The 20,304-nt window shown below is 35.4% G+C and overlaps 1 protein-coding gene across 4 annotated transcripts in view; it reads right to left on the bottom strand.

Moving 5' to 3' along the window:
- The window catches only part of RhoGAP54D (Rho GTPase activating protein at 54D), a 79,903-nt gene that overhangs the window by 21,141 nt on the left and 38,458 nt on the right, over positions 1-20,304 (bottom strand). For 2 of the 4 annotated variants that reach the window (XM_081766930.1, XM_081766938.1), the window contains exons 8-9: positions 15,652-15,741; positions 1,100-1,993 (exon numbers count right to left, since the gene is read on the bottom strand). In XM_081766930.1, the coding sequence (XP_081623056.1) occupies positions 1,100-1,993; positions 15,652-15,741 (984 nt within the window). The remainder of the gene's footprint in view (positions 1-1,099; positions 1,994-15,651; positions 15,742-20,304) is intronic. The other 2 variants (XM_081766945.1, XM_081766950.1) reach the window with 2 other exon arrangements.

Here is a 20,304-nt window from a genome sequence, read left to right as displayed (position 1 = left end):
AAGATTGCATACATGTTTGGCGACCCGTCAGAAATTGAGAAAATTTGGGTTGGAGGTTTTAATGCATCCACTGTATAGCCCGGACTTGGTGCCGTCAGACTTGTTTGTTTCGGTCTGCAAAACTCCCTGAATGGTGTTAAGCTAGTTTCAAAAAAGGCCTGTGAAAACTACTTTTTTTTTTTTTTTTTTCAGACTCCACGGAAGTTCTACAGCGATGGGACTATGGTGTTGCCGCAAAAATAGCAGATCGTCGAACAAAATGGTGCATGTGGTTTCAAAATATTTTTAAATCACTAAATGTCTTCTCAATTTTGACCTTCAATGGCTCAATACTTATTAGGCAACCTGATAGATAAATCTCTACTACTGGCATATTTTATGCCAAGCTAGAACAGTTTATGAAATTTAACTCACGTTGTAGTAAATATACGAGAAAAAAATCCAAGTGTTCAGTAGAGATATAAACAGAGCTTTCAAACAGCTGTCGTCCCCTTTAGATGCTTTGCCCGGGGTTCAATGTCAAAATATGTAAATAAATATTGTATTGCTTTCCACAACACAATTTTCTATGAACTTCTTTGAACATTGCCTTACAAATAAATATTAAAAATAAGAAAATTGCTTAATACAATAGATAAAAAGGAATATTTAACGATAATTGCGAGTTTTATCCTGGCTTTGCTATTTTCTTTAAAATATTCTAAATGAACATCCACATAATTCGAAAAATGAGCTTGGCGTCCAATATACTACTTTTGTTCTATACAAATTTGTTCTTAGTTGTATGTTTAAATTAGAAAATTTAAAATATACAATTCTTATATATAGGTAAAATACTGAATCTTCTGACTAGCAACTAAAATCCATAGGAATCATTATTTCACTATACTTAAGAAAATAATCCGGCAACTTCTAGGGATTACAAAAATAGTAACAAAATAGGCCTTTCTATACACAAAGCAAAACCCAACATACATATAAGAACACAGAAAAACGAACACATTTTAAACAAAAGCATAACACAAAGAATATACAGTCACAAAAATTCATGCAATTCTATACTAGCATGCAGAAGACAGAAGAAAAGAAAACAAATTACCTGCATAGATTTAGGCATTTTCTGAGTAGATCTTGTAATAGGAGACATTGAGTTATTTTGATCCCCAATAGGCGTTAGCAGACAATTACTATGATTTCGGAAGCTTGTCTCGAGATTCTTACCCTCTAGCCCTCGCGATCTCTGCATTGAATGAGAGGTCGGAGTGCTAGTGGTAACAATTCGAGTATTATGAGGTGTTAGGATGTTAGCACAATCCAACAAAGGTTCCGTGTCATGCTCATTCAAATTAGGCTCTGAACACATATTAGGAGAAGAAGCAGAGTTACTCACTGGAATAATTGTACCTTCAACATCTGCTGCTTTTGGGGTTGGTGATCCCAAACACAGCGCATCGCCACCACTTAATTTACTTGTGGGATGGGAATCTACAACAACACGACTTAACTTAGGAGGCGACTCGTCAGTTTTGTCCACCTCTTTTGGGACACATGCAACCAGAGGTAATGTAGAGGGATCAGAGGGTGGTGCTTCCACAGTGGCCGTTACAGCTCTTTTATAATTTCTCTTCTGATATTGACAACTTCCCTCAAATGCTGGATGCTTTATTGATCGTTCATGATTCATTGCGATTTGTCTGGCCAAATTTCTCAATATTGGTCGCTGCAGATCCTCTTCCCCAGTTTCAACTTTTAATGTTACTGTGGCTCTTTCATCTGGGCCTGTGGCTAAACTCTCAGCCGATCCAGCTTTTCTCAATCCAGTTTTAACATGACCTTGGAGACACATCGCTACGGCTGGAGACAATAAAGATTTCTTCAAATCTGGCATGCGAGGGTAGCAAGTAGACGGAGAAGCATCAGAGCAAGAAGATAATTCATCGAAACTTTTCTGATAAAGTTTAAGCTTGGGAGAGGTAGAGCTGGCTTCAGGACTCTGTAAGGAATACACAGCAACATGCAAGAATACAGAAAATAAAAGCAATGCAAAGTATTAGAAGTAATATAACTATAATAAAATGTACAGCTTCACTAAATTCTCAGCAACTCTGATATAACTAATATAAGCTTGAAAAGCTGTATATAAATCAACAAAATAAACCATCTGCTTTCCTATCCTGTATATTAAGATAAATAATCTAACTAAAACCTTTTGCTAACTTCACTATTATCAGGACAAAAGGTAAGAGCTAAAGTGGAAAAATAAAACTAGTTAAAAAATCACTTATAGATACGTAGATATACAATACATACATGCTGGTTTATTGTAGTTGCAATTGTACGCATACAATATGTGGTGGTAAGACATTGAATATATTCTTCTGTGTATTCACTTCCCTAAATAATAATAAAACCCTTAAGTTCCTGAGGACCTTCTTACTAACAACGTGGCGCTGAAAAAGCATTGTCAGGTTGGAGGGAATTAGCAAATCGTTACTAGTCACTAGTGTTCAATCATGTACAGCAAAGAGCTCGTCACAATGTTGCGGATGACATATACTACGCAAGTAAATCAAACACAAAGAGACCAGCATTAATTCTTTTCTATTATAATTTCTTTCTTTCTTTCTTTAATAATGTGAATCAATGGATTATATCTATTTCACTCTATTATTTCCTATTAGAAATTTTTAATGCTCTCTCTCGCTCTATGAAATTGTTTAAAAGAGGTCTATTTCCTACGACTAAGAGAACAGTGCAGAAGAGTGGCGACTATGTTTCCTTTATAGTAAAAGTGGTTTGTAAGAGGTTTATTTTGATACTAAATTTTTCAGTGAAGGAAAACTAACAATTTTATAGAACAACAAAGCTTCGGGGATGGCTTTCCTGAGGCTTATTTTCAAAATTTTGATAAATGAATAAAAAAAAAAAATCGAAAGAATATACTGACAACGCATACGGGCTGTATATTTTAACGTTAAGCTCATTAGAATATATCCACAAATGAAATTTATCTTTTACATTTACTAAGCCGTTATCATTATTAGTATGATAGTACTTATTTCCCTAGTTCAATTTTCTCTATGAATGGATTATCTATCAATGTTTTCCTAAGGATCCCACTCAAACTAAATAATCAAATTCACGGCTTTCTCACAGTTTTCACGGTCCAAAGTTTACAATACAGTTCATAAAAACTCTTACTAACCACACAACGACCATAAAAAACTCCCGATGTGGGACCGATGAATACCTCCCAATGAATACTAACCTTCCTGTATTCCTAAGAAAATAACATACAATATTTCGGAAATCAATATTGATAATTGAAATTCGATATTTTATTAGATTTATTAGAAGTTTATAACATATTGAGCTAAAAGGTCTTCAAATGCTTAAAGCTTTGTCTTCAGTGGATATCTTCAAATTATTTAAAAAGCATATATTATTTTTAACCAGGTAACTTCGGGAAGGACTCCTCTGTGAATATATTTCCCTCCATTTTATGAATTTAACACTAAAATATTATACCTATTACATTTTTTTTTCTTTTGCAGGTGAATGGAAATATTTTTGTCTATTTCTTCACAAATTCTTTGCTCTCTCACCTCATACACTATGGAATCCACACTATTAGTGTTGCCATATCTTATATTCATGCGAATCTGATTATTCGTTCCTGGCAATTTGTACACAGAAAATTTGGTATAACTAAGAATGTTATAATTTAATAAATGTTATTTTTACCACAATTTTAAACATTAAATTGACGTAATCTGAGATAATGGTATCCCATTCTCTATCCAGATTCCTTTATTCAGGTGTTTAACTTTGAATTTTTCGTCCTAATAATAAATGCTTCAAAAATATTCTTTTCAGTGAACGTTTTAGTTTTTCGTAAAACCTTGAAATCCTATATTCTATTTAGTTTCCTAGAGATGCTTGTATAACACAAAGATAGAATCTTTATTCTCTCATGACTCCTTCAAGTGCTCTTTCAATCAGGTGTTGATATTCCTATTTGTCATATCTATATAAGCATCTAACCAGGAAAAAGGTATCTCAAGTTCTACTTAAAGAGTTTTTGCCTACAAAATAGTTTTCATATGGAATAAGAGATCTTTCTAAATTAACTGTTGATTTCAAGCTAAATTCTAAATTATGTTTTAAAGCTATTTTTCGAAGTCTGTATAATAAGCTGTCGGATAACGGAAAGAAAACTTATTTGTCCTTTTCTTTGTCACTTTTCTTATTTTTTCCCATCCACTGACAATACATTTAAAGCTTCTTTTTACCAACCTACCATAGTGCGCCTATTATAACCATTAATTAGTCCCAATTTAATGATGCATTCAATTTCTTCATTTAGATCCACCCATAAATAATTTACCTATGTTCTAATGTCGGTCCTCGTGGCCGAGCATGCTAACGCTATGTGCTAGTAACGAATATCGCTTTCTCTCTTCGAACAACTACTAAGAAGATACACATGGCCAAGATGAATAGGCAAACAAATATATCAAATAGACTATATACTGGTCCGACAAGCATTTAGAAATCAAGTGAAGAACAGTAAGTTACCCAGGAGCAGACGTTGACTCAGACCATAATTTAGTTTTGATGAAGAGCGAACTCCGACTAGAGAGGAAATGAGTGGTAGCACCAAACAAAAGATGAAACACAATCAAGCTAAGAAGAGATGAAAAAATGAAAAGGAAATTTGCAGATGCGACAGACGAAGAGACGTCTACGGTAGTTTTAGGAGGTGATGACATCGACTCGGAAATGGGAAGCCATGAAAGCAGGGATTACAAAAGCTGCCGACGATCACATAAGAAGATAAACAAGAACCCAATATAAACCCTGGATAACAGCAGAAATATTGGAAATGATGGAGCAAAGAAGACACTTCAAGATAAACACACAAAAGGATACGGAAGGTGCAGAAATCACATCAACAGAGAAGTAAAGAAGGCCAGAGAATACTGAATAAACAATTTATGCAAAGAAATTGAGGAAAAATGTAGTCAAAGGCAATACAGAAACAGCATATAGAAAGGTTAGAAAACAGTTCGATGAGAAAAAGAAACTCACAGACATTATCATCGACAAGGACGGAACAACGCTAATAGAAGAGGAACAGATAAGATGGAAGGAATGCATTGAAGAACTCTACAAAGGAGACAGAGTGAACGAAGAAGAGAGAGAAGGAAGATGACGTCGATGAAAATAAATTAGGACCATCAATTTTACAGTGCGAATTTGACAATGCTTTGGAGAAAATGCAACATGGTAAAGCCCCAGGAATAGATCAAATACCAACGGGAGTGATTATAAATCTCGGAACAGCAACAAAGAAGAAACTATTTAATCTTATTAAGGAAATGTACATCTCGAAAAAAAATAACAAGAGACTTCCAGAAAAGTATATTGGTATCTATCCCGAAGAGGAAAGGCGCACGGAAATGCGAAAAACACAGAACGTTAAGTTTGCTTTCGCATGCAACAAAAATACTGCGCAAAATTATCGGAGGAATAGAGGGGAATATCGAAGAACGGTAATCGGAGAACCAGTTTGCATTCAGGAGGAAAAGAGGAACAAGGGAAGCAATACTGAGTCTACGGTTGATCATGGAACAGCACATCAAAATGAACAAACCAATTGTGACAGCATTTGTAAATAAATATATATATATATATATATATATATATATATATATATATAAAGCTTTTGACAACGTAAATTGGAATATCATGTTCAGTGTTGAAGCTGAGGGTAGATTACAGAGACAGAAGAATAATATACCAAATTTATAGGAACCAGACAGCTGTTATAGGAAGAGATCAGAAGGAAGCAAGAATAAGTAAAGGAGTGAGGCAAGAATGTGGACTTTCACCTCTCCTGCTCAACATTTATATAGAAGAGGCTATGAAAGAATTCTTGGATAAAAACGAGAAAGGCGTAAAAGTAAATGGTCAGGTTTTCAGCACAATAAAGTTTGCTGATTACATAGCATTGATAGCGGAGAAGAATGAGGACATGCAGGAAGCATTTTCGAACTTGAACGACCAACTGAAAAAACATGCAAAATGAAGATAAATAAGAAGAAAACGAAAGTGATAAAGTGTTCAAGAGCAGGACAGGAAGGGGCAACCGTATGGCTAGATGGAGAGAAAATTTAAGACGTTAAGACGTTCCCCTATTTAGGAAGTCTAATATCCTCGGACGGAAGAAATGAAAAAGACGTAAGTTCCAGAATAGCACAGGCTAAACAAGCATTCAATAGGAAAAGAGGACTACCAACATCAAGAAATGTGTCGCTGGACGTTCGTAAACGGTTTATTAAGACATGTATACGCTTAGTATGGAGCGTGGCGCTGTACGGAACAGAGACCTGGACATTGAGAAAAGCTGAAATATCCAAGCTGGAAGCATTTGAAATGTGGTGTTGGCGCAGAATGCTGAGCATATCATGGACCGAAAGGAAAAGGAATGAAGACGTACTAAAGGAAGCAAATTAAGGACGACAGATCATGAAGATAATAGGAAAAAGAAGAAACAGCATGCTTGGCCATCTTATTCGACACTCCGATTGGATCACTGTGCTGATAGAGGGAAAAGCAGAAGGAAAACCAGGAAGAGAAAGACCAAGGATAGAATATATAGATGCAGTTACGAAGAAGGGGCCTTATCAAAATATAAAACAGCTCTCCCAAGCGAGAGAAAAGTTTTTTCCACGTTGCCCACAACCTATGATTGAGGTGAACAAGAAGATTACGTTCTAATAATAATAATAATAATAATAAAAATCAGATGTTCATCATCCAACTAGTAAGTGTTCGCAGTAGGTTACATATAGCTTTGAATGTTGTATTTTGGAGAAGCCGAAACGACCGTACACTAAATTTTCGCTTTCCTGATGACACGCTGATTGTTTATAAAACAGAAGAGCAATTACAGTATCTGGTTCGACAGCTAGAACTTGCATATTATAAAATTACAATTTACATTGGAAAAAGCAAATCAACACCGTCAACTATTTTCTTAGGAGTGAAACTTTCCAGTCCAGAATTTATAGGAAACCTACTGTTAGCATTTGCTTCATTCATGAGAAACCTGAACATCTATAGATGATGAAGGTGGACTTCTGGATAAACATATTTATTAAAGCAGATAGTTCAATTACTTTACCGATGCATCTAAATGAAGAAATTGAAGGAGTCATTAAATTGGAATTGATTACTGGTTACAATAGGCCCATTATGATAGTTCGACAAAAACAGACCTTAAATATTGTCAATAGACGAGAGAAAAGGGGTTCTTTTGCGGTATTCCCCAGCTTATCATACAGACTGGAAAACAGCCTGAATGTATAATTTAGAAGTCAGCGTGGAACCATTAATTTGGAGAGGTCTCTTAGTCAATATAAAAGCTATTTTGTGGACGAAACCTCTAAGTGGAATTTATAAAATATCTTTTTCCTGCTCAGATACTTATATAGGTATGACAAATGGGAATATAAACACCAGATTAAACGAGCACTTGAGGTAGTCCCGAAAGAATAAAGATCCTATCTCCAGGAAACTGAATAGAATACAGGATTTAAAGGTTTTACGAAAGACTAAAATAATGCTCACTGCAAAGAATGTTGGTGAAATATTTCTCTTTAGGACGAAAAATCCAAAATCACACACGGACAAAAAGGGAATCTGGATAGGGAATGTGATACAGTCGTCTCAAATCACATTAACAAAGTTAAATAGCTGAATTTTGGTTTCACACTTATTTGTTGTTTGAAATTGTGGTAAAACAAATATGATTTATTAAGTTATAAATTGCATGATTACACCGAATTTCCTGTGTTCAGTTTTTGCGAATTAATCATATATAGCATGGATATACGGTATGACAACATTGTATTAGCTGAGGTGGGGGACCGAAGAATTTGTGAAGAAGTGGATAAAAATACTTCCATTTACCTGTAAAAGAGAAATGTAATAGGCATAATCCTTTAGTGTTATGTGCACTTGCACTAGGCTGAATTCATAAAAAGGAGGAATGTTACACAGGGTAGATCCGCAATAATAAAACGAGCTACTTAAAGAAAATAATATATGCATTTATATAAATTGGAGATATCCACTGAAGACTAAGTTTTAAGCATGTGAACACCTTTTAGCAGAATGTTGTAAGCCTTGATAATGGGAACTCGATGAAGATCTTTGATAATGGGATTCTTGTTATTTCCTTACGATACAGAAAAAGTTAGAACGAATTTTATTGGTAATATGTATTTCATTCGTTCTCTTAGCTATTTGGAACTACTAAATTTGAAATAGTTCCAAAGCACAGTTCTGCAACTAAAACCAACTTTTATTTTCTTCTGAAAAGTTTTCTTATCAATTTGAAAATTTTCTAGATTTTCAGTTTGATAAAGAAATTCATGGCTTACAGTATATAAAATCCACGACTTATTCATGGTTGAGTGGGCACCAGTTTCAGTTTTACAGTCCTCAGTATGTAGGTAAAAAGCAAGGAATGCGATTTTACTGTCATGCTATACCGGAATTTACTTTGGCTACATCTTGCTGTATCATACTTATGCATCTCAATGCCGATATTAACCATGGTATATTCTGAACTATATAGCATGTCACTGAATTCACTACTCGTATATTGGAATAACATTAAGATAAATAAACGTGATAACATTCAATACGCTGCAGTATGTAATACATTTGGAAAGTTCAGTATACTAAAAATTATTAGAAATGTCACACATTTAGTTGAGCTCTGACCTTTTACTGAATCTAAAATGTGGTAAGAGAGAATGGGCTAGTTTTGTTTAACACTAAATAATATTGGCATCTTTATTAAATTTTAAAGTCAGCTACACCAGCTTTTTGTAACAGAAAGTGTTGCTTTTCAGTGCTCTTTCCCAGAAAGACAGGGAAAAGTCTTCACTGATCTCAGGAAACTGAGATGTCTATAAGAACCTTTTCTTGATATATACAAAATAAAATCACTGCAAAATATAATCATGATCAAAGGTTTCTTGATGTTCACGTAAACTTTTTGCCAAGTGGATTTCGATTTTATTTTCGCCATCGAAACACTTTACTCACAATTTTTGTTGACTATAAGAAGTTAACATACACAGTTTGGAAAGCTTTCTTATACATAAACTCAGAGTACTAATTGCCATGCTCTTCTCCACGCTGTTACGGATTTTTAAATAACCATCACTCGTTAAATTTTCGCTGCCTTCACTGGGATCATTAAGACAGCTAGAAAAAAGAGCTTAGTCATACACGTAACAATTACGTAAACTAACGTATGTCATATTCAACACATGCATTCTACTTTCACTAAAATCCTATCTTAACAAGGTTGCCTGTGAATGCAGCGAAAATTTTTCGTCTGATGACTGTTTAGTGAATCCGTAACAGCAGCGTAGAGAACACGAGAGCGAGTGTTTTGATATTTTTTTTTTAAAGTTATTTTTCTAAATACAGCTATCTTATTACCATCAAGAGTAGCAATTTATTACAGCTTCATAGATGCCAACCATACTCAAGCAACTCAAGTATTATTTTAACAATCATTCTAGGCCTATATTTTATTGCCCTTCAAAGTTACGAATATTGTGAAGCACCTTTACTATTAAATTTTCATTTCGTATATACGCACTTATGTATCAAAGTACTCACCTTAACTACTCCAAATTCTTACACATCATTCAAAAAATTATATAAATACGTTGAATGATCGCTGACAACTGTCAGTAATTTCAAGACTTAGATAAGAAACAGTATTTTGGTAGGGATAGGGAGCAGGGAAATTAAATTGTTACATTCATAAATAAAAGCATCGCTATTTCACTTTCTATTCTTACCAAAATACTGTTCCCTACTTAAATCTTGAAACTGTTGAGATTCGTCAGCGAAAATTCGACATTAAATATACCAAACTTTTTTGATTGATCTACAAGAATCTGGATGAACAAAAATTAGTACTTTTGAGTTTACTGATAAGATTGCTCTTCAAGCAGTCCAATTACAATTCCTTCCTTCTGAATTTTGTAAAGATGAATAGTCTGTAAAGAATATTATAGTGAATAGTCTATGGAGTTTCGAACGTAGGGAGATAGTCTAGAGTATGTGTGGAGGGATTGGCGGAAAAAGTGCACATGTTACAAGAAATACAAGAAAAAGGACCAGGAATAATATTATTTCTTAGCCTGAAGTTAATAATTAGTATCCTTGAGATAAACAGAAGTGTTGCGTGCATGTAACAGTAAATAAAGATTAGCCTGGTCTTGGGAAAGTAGTTAGTTGTTTAATTTATAATAGTAACAGCAGTGGCAACGAGGAGAACGATCTAGAACATGGCAGACCTCGACCTTTTTGAAGCTTTCAAAGATGAAAACCAAGGAATAAGTGATTATTTGGATAAGTTTGATCAGTTTTGCATTGCAATGGAGTTAACTGATGCAAAGAAACAAGTTATTAAGAGACATTTGCGTGCCGGAAAAGATACAAAATATGACCTACGCAAAAATCAAAGACAAGTTAGTACTATACTTCCGACCGAAACTAAACAATTTCTGAACGGTACAAATTCAGATTTATTCAATAGATGGCAAGTCAATCTGCCACCAAATTTGTAGCTGCGTTACGATAGCAAGCAGCACTGCAAATTTGGTGCATTTTTAGAGGACGCCTCGCGGGATCAGTCCATATACGGCATCAATGATGATAGTGTCCGTAAGGGATTGTTGGCGGAATACAATATGAACTTCACATTGGTGGTTCAAATAACAGCACAAGCGAAAACTCTTGGTAATGACATGACAATCATGTGAAAGAAAGAATAGGAAGATGTAGGTCTGGTAAAGGTGTTGAGTCACTGTCAAAGTAGGCCAAGTAAAAAAACAGAACAGTACAAGAGTAAATTTGTGTGGTACATATGGAAGACAATATAACAAATATTCCTGTCCTGCGAAAAATATGAAGTTTAATTTTTGTGGTGTATAAGGCCAATTTTAGAAAATGTTTTAAACGAAGTGAAGTACAAGGGGCTAGTGACCTAGAGGAAGTAGGAGAAAAAGTGAAAGCAGTTCAAGTGACTTACAAAGGAACGTCGGTAATGCAGTAAGAAAACAGATATGATTGAACTATTTAGTGATGGAAGTACCAGACCGTAAACGCAAGGACTTAGTAACGTGCCAGTAAGAAAGTGTTTTTCGAATTAGATACAGGTGCAGCAGTGTCAGTAATCATTATAAATGCATGCAAGGAGTGTTTTCCCAACACAGAAGTAGTAGCAGATACCATCAAATTATGTAGCGCCGATGGTAGACAGACCAAAAGGCAAAATAGTGGTTGCAGTGCAGCGGAAAAATAGTAAGTGGCAATTACCGTTATAGGTATTGGATGCTAAGGTAAACCAATCAATTTTGAGAGGTTCGTGGATGGATATACTCTAGTCAGGTTGGAAAGAACAGTTGCATGCTAATATTTCTTTGGTATACGAACAAATATAGGAACATATAAAGTAACTGTAGCAGAAAACTTAACCAGGAAAATCAAAAACAGAGTTCAAGGAAGTGTCTGACAGAGACTTGAACGCACTAGTAAAAGGGCACAAGATAGTATTACCAGTGAAAGCAGGAGCGGTACCAATTTTTAAAATACACGAAATACCGGTATGTTTGAAATCACAAGTGAAAGAAGAGTTAGAAAAGTCGATGCAACAAGGGATTTTGACGCAGGTGGAGTATTCCGATTGGGCGACACCACTAGTATTAGCAAAGAAAAAAGATGGAGGCATCAGCTTATGCAGGGACTTTTGAGTGACGGTAAAGTTCTGAAAAAAAAAGTATCGTACCCACTGCTACGTACTGAAGACTTAATGAACAAGTCGAAGAGTGTCCAGTGTTTCGTATTGTGTGATCTAAAGCAAGCATATCAACAATTATTGATCCACGAAAGTTCACTAAAATACATGACGGTAAACATGCCTTGGGGTTTATACTAGCAAAAAAAGGCTAGCAATAGGATTGAGCTGTCCAACTCAAGATTCAAATGTTCATGGAGTCAGTGTTATAAGAACTGCTCTGGGCTGCGTGTTTTTTCGATGATGTGATAATATGGAGACAGGACATGTATAATTGTTATGAAGAGACACGGATATAAACGTTCAAAAAAACTGAACATCAGGCTCCGGTAGACAAGTGCGTTTTCTTCAAACAGGAAATAGAGTATCTGGGATACCACATTAATCCAGAAAGAAAAAATGAAATGAAATGAAATTATTTAAGTTTTATGTCCCACAGTTATGCAGGCTAGGCTAAAGTAGACAGTGATGATGAGAAATGAAGGAAAGGTGGAATAAAGAAATTGGACGAAAATGGGAGAACCCCACACACACGATGTTTGTCCACCACAAAGCTCACTTGCCGCAAGCTGGGATCGAACCAAGAACCCCATGCACCAGAGGTGAACGCTCTACCACTGAGCCACCGCGGCCCCCTAGTCCAGAAGGGATTAGATCAGTGGAAGATAAAATTAAAGCAATCATGAAGTGTCCCGAACCGGTAATCTAACGCAACTGAAGGCCTTTCTAGGCACGCTTTCATTTTACCTTACAAAAACTACCTGGCTTAGAGTAAAAAATTCCGACGTTGTACGCTTTACTAAGAAAAGAAGCTACATGGAGTTGGGATGAATGACATATAAAAGAATTTGTACAAGTGAAAGAAATTCAAGAATGCACGAATACTACACCCACTTGATGAAAAGGAAGAAGTGGTACTGGGTAACGGATGCATCACAAGATGGATTTGGCGTTATACTCTGTAATAAAGTACATAATAAATTGGAGACGACAGCGTGTATATCCGCAACACTGAGCAATGCACAACGTAAATATGCCCAGTTCGAAAATGGAAGCATTAGTATGGAGTACAGAAATTTTATAAATGCTTGTTCGGTAGAGGTTTTACGATTGCGGATTCCATGCTGGTTAAGATAATATTTGAAGAAAAGACTATACCACACGCAGCTTCGCCAATATTTCAACGATGGATACTGTTTTCGTCTTCGTATAATTTCAAAACCCCTTATAGTAAGCAAGAAGTAGCAGATTCCCTATCCAAACTACCGATAAATGAGTTGCCAATAGGTATAAAAATAGATGAACAAGAATTTTAGGAAAACTAAAAAATGAATCAAAAGATTGCGATCTTGGCCATAATTAGTTTGTGGATCAGGGGCCAGGAAATTTTTGAATGGCCCCTAAATCGAGTTTTCGTATTTTTCTATGGAATAAGCACATCACACTGAGTTAACTGATAGTTTGGGTTTGGCTACACTATATGTAGTTCTCCAGGTATAAGACCTACAAGAAAATGTTTGATTGAAATACATTGGATCTTTTGATCCGAAAAGAATTCATAAGTCAAATAATGTTGGCACCATTAACGGCTCGAGAAGTCATGGAGGCATTGGAAGCAGACGGAGTGTTAAGTCAGGTGAGACAAATGGATAGTGAAAGTCTGGCCAAGGAAGTAACATCATAATAGCACAGAGTTAAGAACATTCTTTAACAACAGGCAAAAACTCTCAGTTGTGAACAAATATGTGATTATGGGAGGCAAAACTGTACTTCCACATAGGTTACGGAAAACGTATCTGGAAAAAGCTACAAAGAATCACCTAGGTGCTTGGATAATGATAGAGGTAAGGAAGTAGTTTGGTGGTCAGGTTTGGACCATGATATTAAAGAAATGAGTGAATGTAGTGAAACGTATAGCAGCATGTATAGAAACAATTCGAAGCACCAATATAGTAGTTGGAAAACAGAACAACCGATCGCAAGAGTACATGTAGATCACTTTGATTGTGTGGGATTCATATTATTGTTGTTAGTGGATAGTTATTCCAAACGGATCCAAGTGTGAAATGTAAACTCCACTACAGGATCTGAAACTAAACAAAAGACGAATTTTTAAATTTCCAGGTATGCGGACTTTAGTTTCCGACAACGGACCTGTATTTACATCCTTCGACTTCACAACATATCTAAAGAAAAGAAACACTAAAGCAGTGTTAACTTCACCATACAATCCAGAAAGCAATGGAATTGCGGAAAAAGCTGCGCAAACAGTAAAACAACTTTTAACGAAACAGTTCTTGGGCAATAAAACTACATGGAACCGTAGATTGGGAGAATATAAGCTAAAAGAAATATTATGATTCGACTTACACCAAAAGAAATCACCAGCGGAATTGATGTTAAGCTTTCAAACTCGCACAATGTTTAATGCAGTGCAGAAGCCAAGGAAGACAGAAAAGTAGTGGAACAAGAAAAGAACAAAGTGGTCTGGGTAAAGAATAGAGATGTTTTTCCGAACTTTATCAAAGGTGAACTGGTCAAGATGGTGAGCCCAGTGAGGTTTTTTCGTAAGAATAGAAAGAAAAATACAGAAGTCCACCTTTCCGAAAACCAAGGAAGATCAAGAAGGTAAAAAGTCAAGCTAATGTCATGATAGATGGTTTCTTAAACGAAGAAATCGTTCGCAAACGGAGCAGTGGAAAATAAACAAAATATACAATCATCCAGAAGTCCAAACATGAACCCACAAGAAGACAGAACATCAGTAGGAGAGCACGATCGGCAGCTACTAAGAACATATCCAGGAGATGACAAAACACCCGTAGAGGAGCAAGATTGGCACCCACTAAGATCAGAAAGGATCAAGAGACCATCTAATAGATTGTTCTTGTAAAAAATAAAAAATAACGGGGGAAGAACATAATGGTGAATAGTCTGTCAAGAATGTTATAGTGAATAGTCGGTAGAGTTTCAAATGTAGGGGAAAGTAGTCTAAGATTGTGTGGAAAGATTGGCAAAAAAAGTGTGCATGTTACAAGAAATACAAGAAAAAACACCGGGAATAATATTTCTTAGTATGAAGTTAATAATTAGTATCCTTAAACAAACATTAGCTTGGTTTTGGGAAAGTAGTTAGTTCTTTCGTTTATAAAAGTAACAGCAAATTTATTCATAAATACAAATAATGAGGTTCATAGCTGATGGAATATATTTTACATGGTATAAACTATTTAAAACGCAGGTCATTGAATACAACGCAGATAACTTCAGGTTAAAAGCATGTTTCATTATATGAAAAAGTATTCACTAGGCGAGCAATACATGTAAAATATACATTAGAACCACAAATCCTACATTAAACTGATTAACGGAAGTGAAAAGTGAACTGATCAAGGTTTCCCATCGTAAGCAACGTCAACAGAAAATCATAATAGAAGTTCTGCCATAAATGATTAGAAACTTCCACAATATAGTACCTAGCAATAGTTGCATTTTTAATGATTTTTATCGAATTTAATAAAGTTAAGAGGCCACAATTTACGGAACTAAGAAATACTTTGTTTTTCCGGATAGTGCTTTTCATTTTTCCTTATTATCTTGCCTTTTATTTCGTATTAATGTTAAAATCGGGTTCAAATAATTTTTATGTTGAACTTAAGGTAAACCTTCCTATTCTACATATTTTGCTTCTGTCGAAGGTCAGAATTAAAACTTAGCTGAAATTAATTAATAAATTATGTAGCAAAATTACTTACACTAAGAAGTTCTTCGCTTGATGATCGCACAAGATTAAAATTATTAATGCCACTTTTCTGACGTTTCATGCCTTTACTGAATAAGTGTTTCTGCAAAAGAAAGGAAAGATTAACAATGTAAGGTATATACAGATCTTCTAATAAGGAATTTTAATACTTTTTATAACAGACTGAACGTTTCGCATAAGAAAATACATAACAATTGTACGTATTATAACTCGAAACTAAATAACTCATAAGCTTAAATAATCCTAAACAGTAATTTTTTTCTTTCTTTAGGGAGGGAATGGCGGGGAGGGGAGAAGGAAGAGAAGAATATAACTTGCAAATTAAACTATTTAAGCATTTAAATAAATTTACAAAATTCGTTTAAGTTTCTTGAATAACAGTACGGTTTTCAATTTGCTCCAAGTGTCAACTACAATAAATACAGCCTTGTACTAAAGAATAAACGACTTGTGAAATTTAATAAACTGCAAATTATATGTAGGGTTATGGAACTATGTATCGAACACTTAAGGACATTCCTATGAATATTTAATCATTATTTTCTATCAGTGAGGAACAGGGTACTGTTTTAGCGATAAAACTGTAAAGGTGTTATTTATTGGTTGAAACCAACCCTTTATGACAATTATAATTAACAATTTTGAAATTTGAAGAACATTTAAATAGCAAAGTTGTATTACTTCATGTATCGAACGGGTTGTGTTATATATCGATCAACGAGGTTTTAATTATCGAACAGGCTGTTTTATATATTGAAGAGCGGGGTTTAAATATAGAAACAGAATATTTTATTTTTAAACAAGTTCACTTTAAGGATAATATGGATGTAGTTTCATTGTAAACACATTGCAATAACTCTAAAATATAAACTAATATAGCAAACGCAAAGAGGAATACATATTAAAATATTCTAAGCTACAAAATGTTTGTTTCATATCGTCACTATTCAGCACAGAGAGGAGCATCTTACGTTAATCTTTTTAGTTGCCTTTCTTCTTATTCGGTTCTTTCCGGCATTCCTCGCAAGATATTGCATACACTTTCTTCAGCCTAAATTGTTGGGATTTCTCCGTGGCTTCAGGAAGTTTGAGAAACTCTTTAAAAAATCGTCACTACTACTTGAGGAAGGCGAGCATAATAATTACAAAGCAATCTCACCTTGATGCAATATTTTGACTTGTGAATTTTTACTCCAGTTTTCGAAATGATGGCACCTAGAAGATCCTTCTTGGGTAAAGGTGCGTACACATCTTACGCAAAACAGTTATTATGCCATGTGAATTCACTTTCTTACTCTTCGTTTTCTTCTTCTTAGCTTCAATCATTTGTTGTTTAGTTTTTATCAGCCAATTTAGTTTCATGTGTCACACTGTACCGGATTTTAACACTTTTCCAATAATCATCCAAATCTTAATCACTATCACTCTGTTCCCTTCGTCACGTTTTAGTTTGTCACGGAACATATTAAGAACACGAGGAGGCATGAATTCTTCCAGATCATCAAGCACGAACTTCAGTTTTTGATGAGGAGTAGGGAACTTCTGTTGAGAAGATGAAGGGGTAATCTAGTCACTCTCTTGCTGTGGTTTTCCCACTGGGATCTTCCGAATATCGTCAACACACTTGGTATAGTAAACAGCAGCAGGACTCAATGGATAAAGACCACACTTACGAAATGCGCTTTTCACAATTTCTGGTTTGACATCATTACAAACTTTCTTCAATTGGGGTGCAAGATTTACCTTCGTTACCTAGAGTTTTGATTTTCTAGTCCTAAAGAGCATTCTTCAATGCTCGTTTTAAGAGTGAAAATACGCCTACATCTGCTGGTTATAGAAGATGAGTGGCATTAGGGAAAAACAATACACCAGTATTCGATGATCGTGACAATATCCACTGACTTGAAGTGATAGATGATTCCTGTGCCCATCAAGAAAGAGAATTAACAGGAAGTGTGATTTTCTCAGTGTCTAGCCACAGAATAAACCGTTGGAGGTAAGTCAAAAATGTTGTAGTCTTCATTCAGCCAGTTTCTGTTTTCTCATAGATTCATAACTCAGGTACATTATTCTTCATAATTTGTTCAAGTCGTATGTCGCTGTAGATAATCATGGTTCGGGCGCAACACCCGTCAGCACAGAAATTGCCAAGCACTGTTATGCCCTCTTTTTCTTTAGATATTGCTGTAATTTGACGCTGTACTTCTCTCACACCAAGGTCCTTTCCTGAAACCATGTGGAACAGAAAGTTTGTTTTGTCTGCGTTGAGAATCCTTCTTGGGTCTTCCATTATTGCACTTAATCCCTCAGATTCAAGATAACTCTAAAGTTAAGCAAACCAGCCGCGCATTCTCTCTTCCAAAACCGCAGTTCTGCTCTTGCTAGTAGTTTCAACCTTCTTCTGAGATAGACAAGGATGTCTTCCCATAAAACACCTGAATCAAATTTTTCCTGGTCTTCCATGCTTGAACGATGTGCTTCTTCCTAAAGACTACAATTTCCTGAACAGTGTCCAGTAAATTACTTTTCTTAAACGGAAATCCTCTCTTTGCCGTGTTCATTACCCATTCAGAAAGCCCTTTTCTTCTTGTGGGCTCAGGAACGGCTTCCGGCCAAGAGCAATCTCAGTCTTCTGACGCCCAGATAATTTATCGTTTAAAGTTGTGATAGGAACGTGGAAGGTTCTCGATGGCTGTCTTTGGGACATCCTACCGGACCTCACCTGCTGAACAGCTTGTCAAGGCAGATAACGAATAATGGAATGATTTCATTTTCTGACAGGTTTGATTCTGATTTTGGGGACACCTTCCTTGTTGGGTTTCTTAATTTTGCCCATTGTCAAATCCTGAGCAGTAGTTAAGATACTCAACAAAAATGTAAACAATTATTTATGATTAACTTCAACTGGATTACTAGTGTATACATTGAGAAGAGCCCGGGTTAGAAGTGTGAAATAATGCGATCAGCACGACGTAAGACCTCGATTAGATAGGCTCTCTTTGACGAAACATTACTAAAAATGGTAAATCTAAATATTTTTATAACGGTTTGAACCCATGAACTATCAGATACAAGGTGGATGGCTTACAATTCAGTGTAAAACTCGGTATTCAGTGCAAAAGAATCCAACAACGCAGTTAAATTAATATTTAAATCACCAATAGCCCTTCCAATTACAATAATATTCGATACAAAAGAACACTTTTCCTTAAAGGAACCTCTTTTATCGAACGGCATTTCGATATTACGAAATGGGTCTCGAATATCGAACATTATTTTCTTTTCCCTTCAAATAAGATGATAGCTGAAAAGTAACATTATAACAAATAAATATACATATATTGATATTAACACATGGTATTATTAAAAGGATACCTTATAATGACACCATCACACATAGGAAAAAAGATTATTACTGCGGTGCTGCATCTTACAAAAAATATTGCGATTTCTCCAATCTCCCACCAAAACCAAAGACTAGGAAACTTTCCCGCCTTCACTAATATCGAAACGTATCGACCTATTGATTTTTATAAGGCCAGGTTTGGAAGGGTGTGTTCACAAATTTCAGATAGTACGCAACGTTTTTGGTTTTCTTATTTCTTAACGAAATGGCCAAGGTGTTCGATATTTAGGAGGCGTTCGATATATACTGCCATTACCCTACATTATTAGGTACCCAAAAGAAATTTTTTAAAATTTAGACGCTATCAAGAGAAAGGCAGTAACGAAGTAGGATGTACAAGTGGGAAATAGTTCCCACCAGCAGCACTTAACCCATTTCCAACGCTTGGATCGACTACGGACCCACGATGATAGAACTCAGCGGAACGTGAGCCGAAGAAGTTATACAGTGAGTGAGTTCCTCGTTGGAGGATTCGGAACAGTCGTCCCTGCAGTTTGTTGCTAATGAATGGAACAAATAGTAATGCAATGTCCGGAAAACATGGAGGTAGATTAGCGTATCCCAACCAAGAAGGAATGAACATCAGTGTCAGGGGTGATAATTAGCGTACATGTGGCCTCGTGATGTTTAAAGCAAAAAGATACCTGTGCCACTCATATGCACTGACTTCAAAGTTTCCAGTTTCTTATGTATACATTCCAATTGCTGCGAGTATAGTTGTATTGATCGCCTGGCCACTAACAGTCCACGATGCACAATATCTTAAGCAGTCCAAACACAGAGCGTAATCTTGATGTTTTGATTGTTTGAGAGCACAGAATTCACATTGAAATTCTGGTATAGACTGTCCTTAATTTCCATGACCAAGCAATTTTTTCCTAACTAGTGACAAGTGAACATTGTTTATAGTAAGGTGTAGAAAGAAGAAAAAAAATAATAAAAAATCACCCTTCACCATCCCCATAGCCAACGCTCTGTTTTATTTTTTAAATACAGTATAAGCTTACTTCCTTACTGTACATACTTACTAGCCCAACTTCCTGTATTTGGAGTACAATAACACACTAGTACCGAGCAATAATTATACACTAACGATGTCTTTGACTAACAAACAAGTAAGCATATATCATAATTTGGACTATCTGATTTATCTACAGCCAGTAAACCTAACTTTGCATTTGAAATAACCGACTAACATAGCATTTGATTTTTTTTTTTTTTTTTTAAATTTAAATTGTC

Source organism: Thermobia domestica, chromosome 1 (genome assembly GCF_964235325.1).
Source record: "Thermobia domestica chromosome 1, izTheDome1.hap1.1, whole genome shotgun sequence".
NCBI classification, from domain to species: domain Eukaryota; kingdom Metazoa; phylum Arthropoda; class Insecta; order Zygentoma; family Lepismatidae; genus Thermobia; species Thermobia domestica.
Note: the sequence above shows the minus strand (reverse complement) of the source record. Positions and strands in the feature narration are given on the sequence as shown.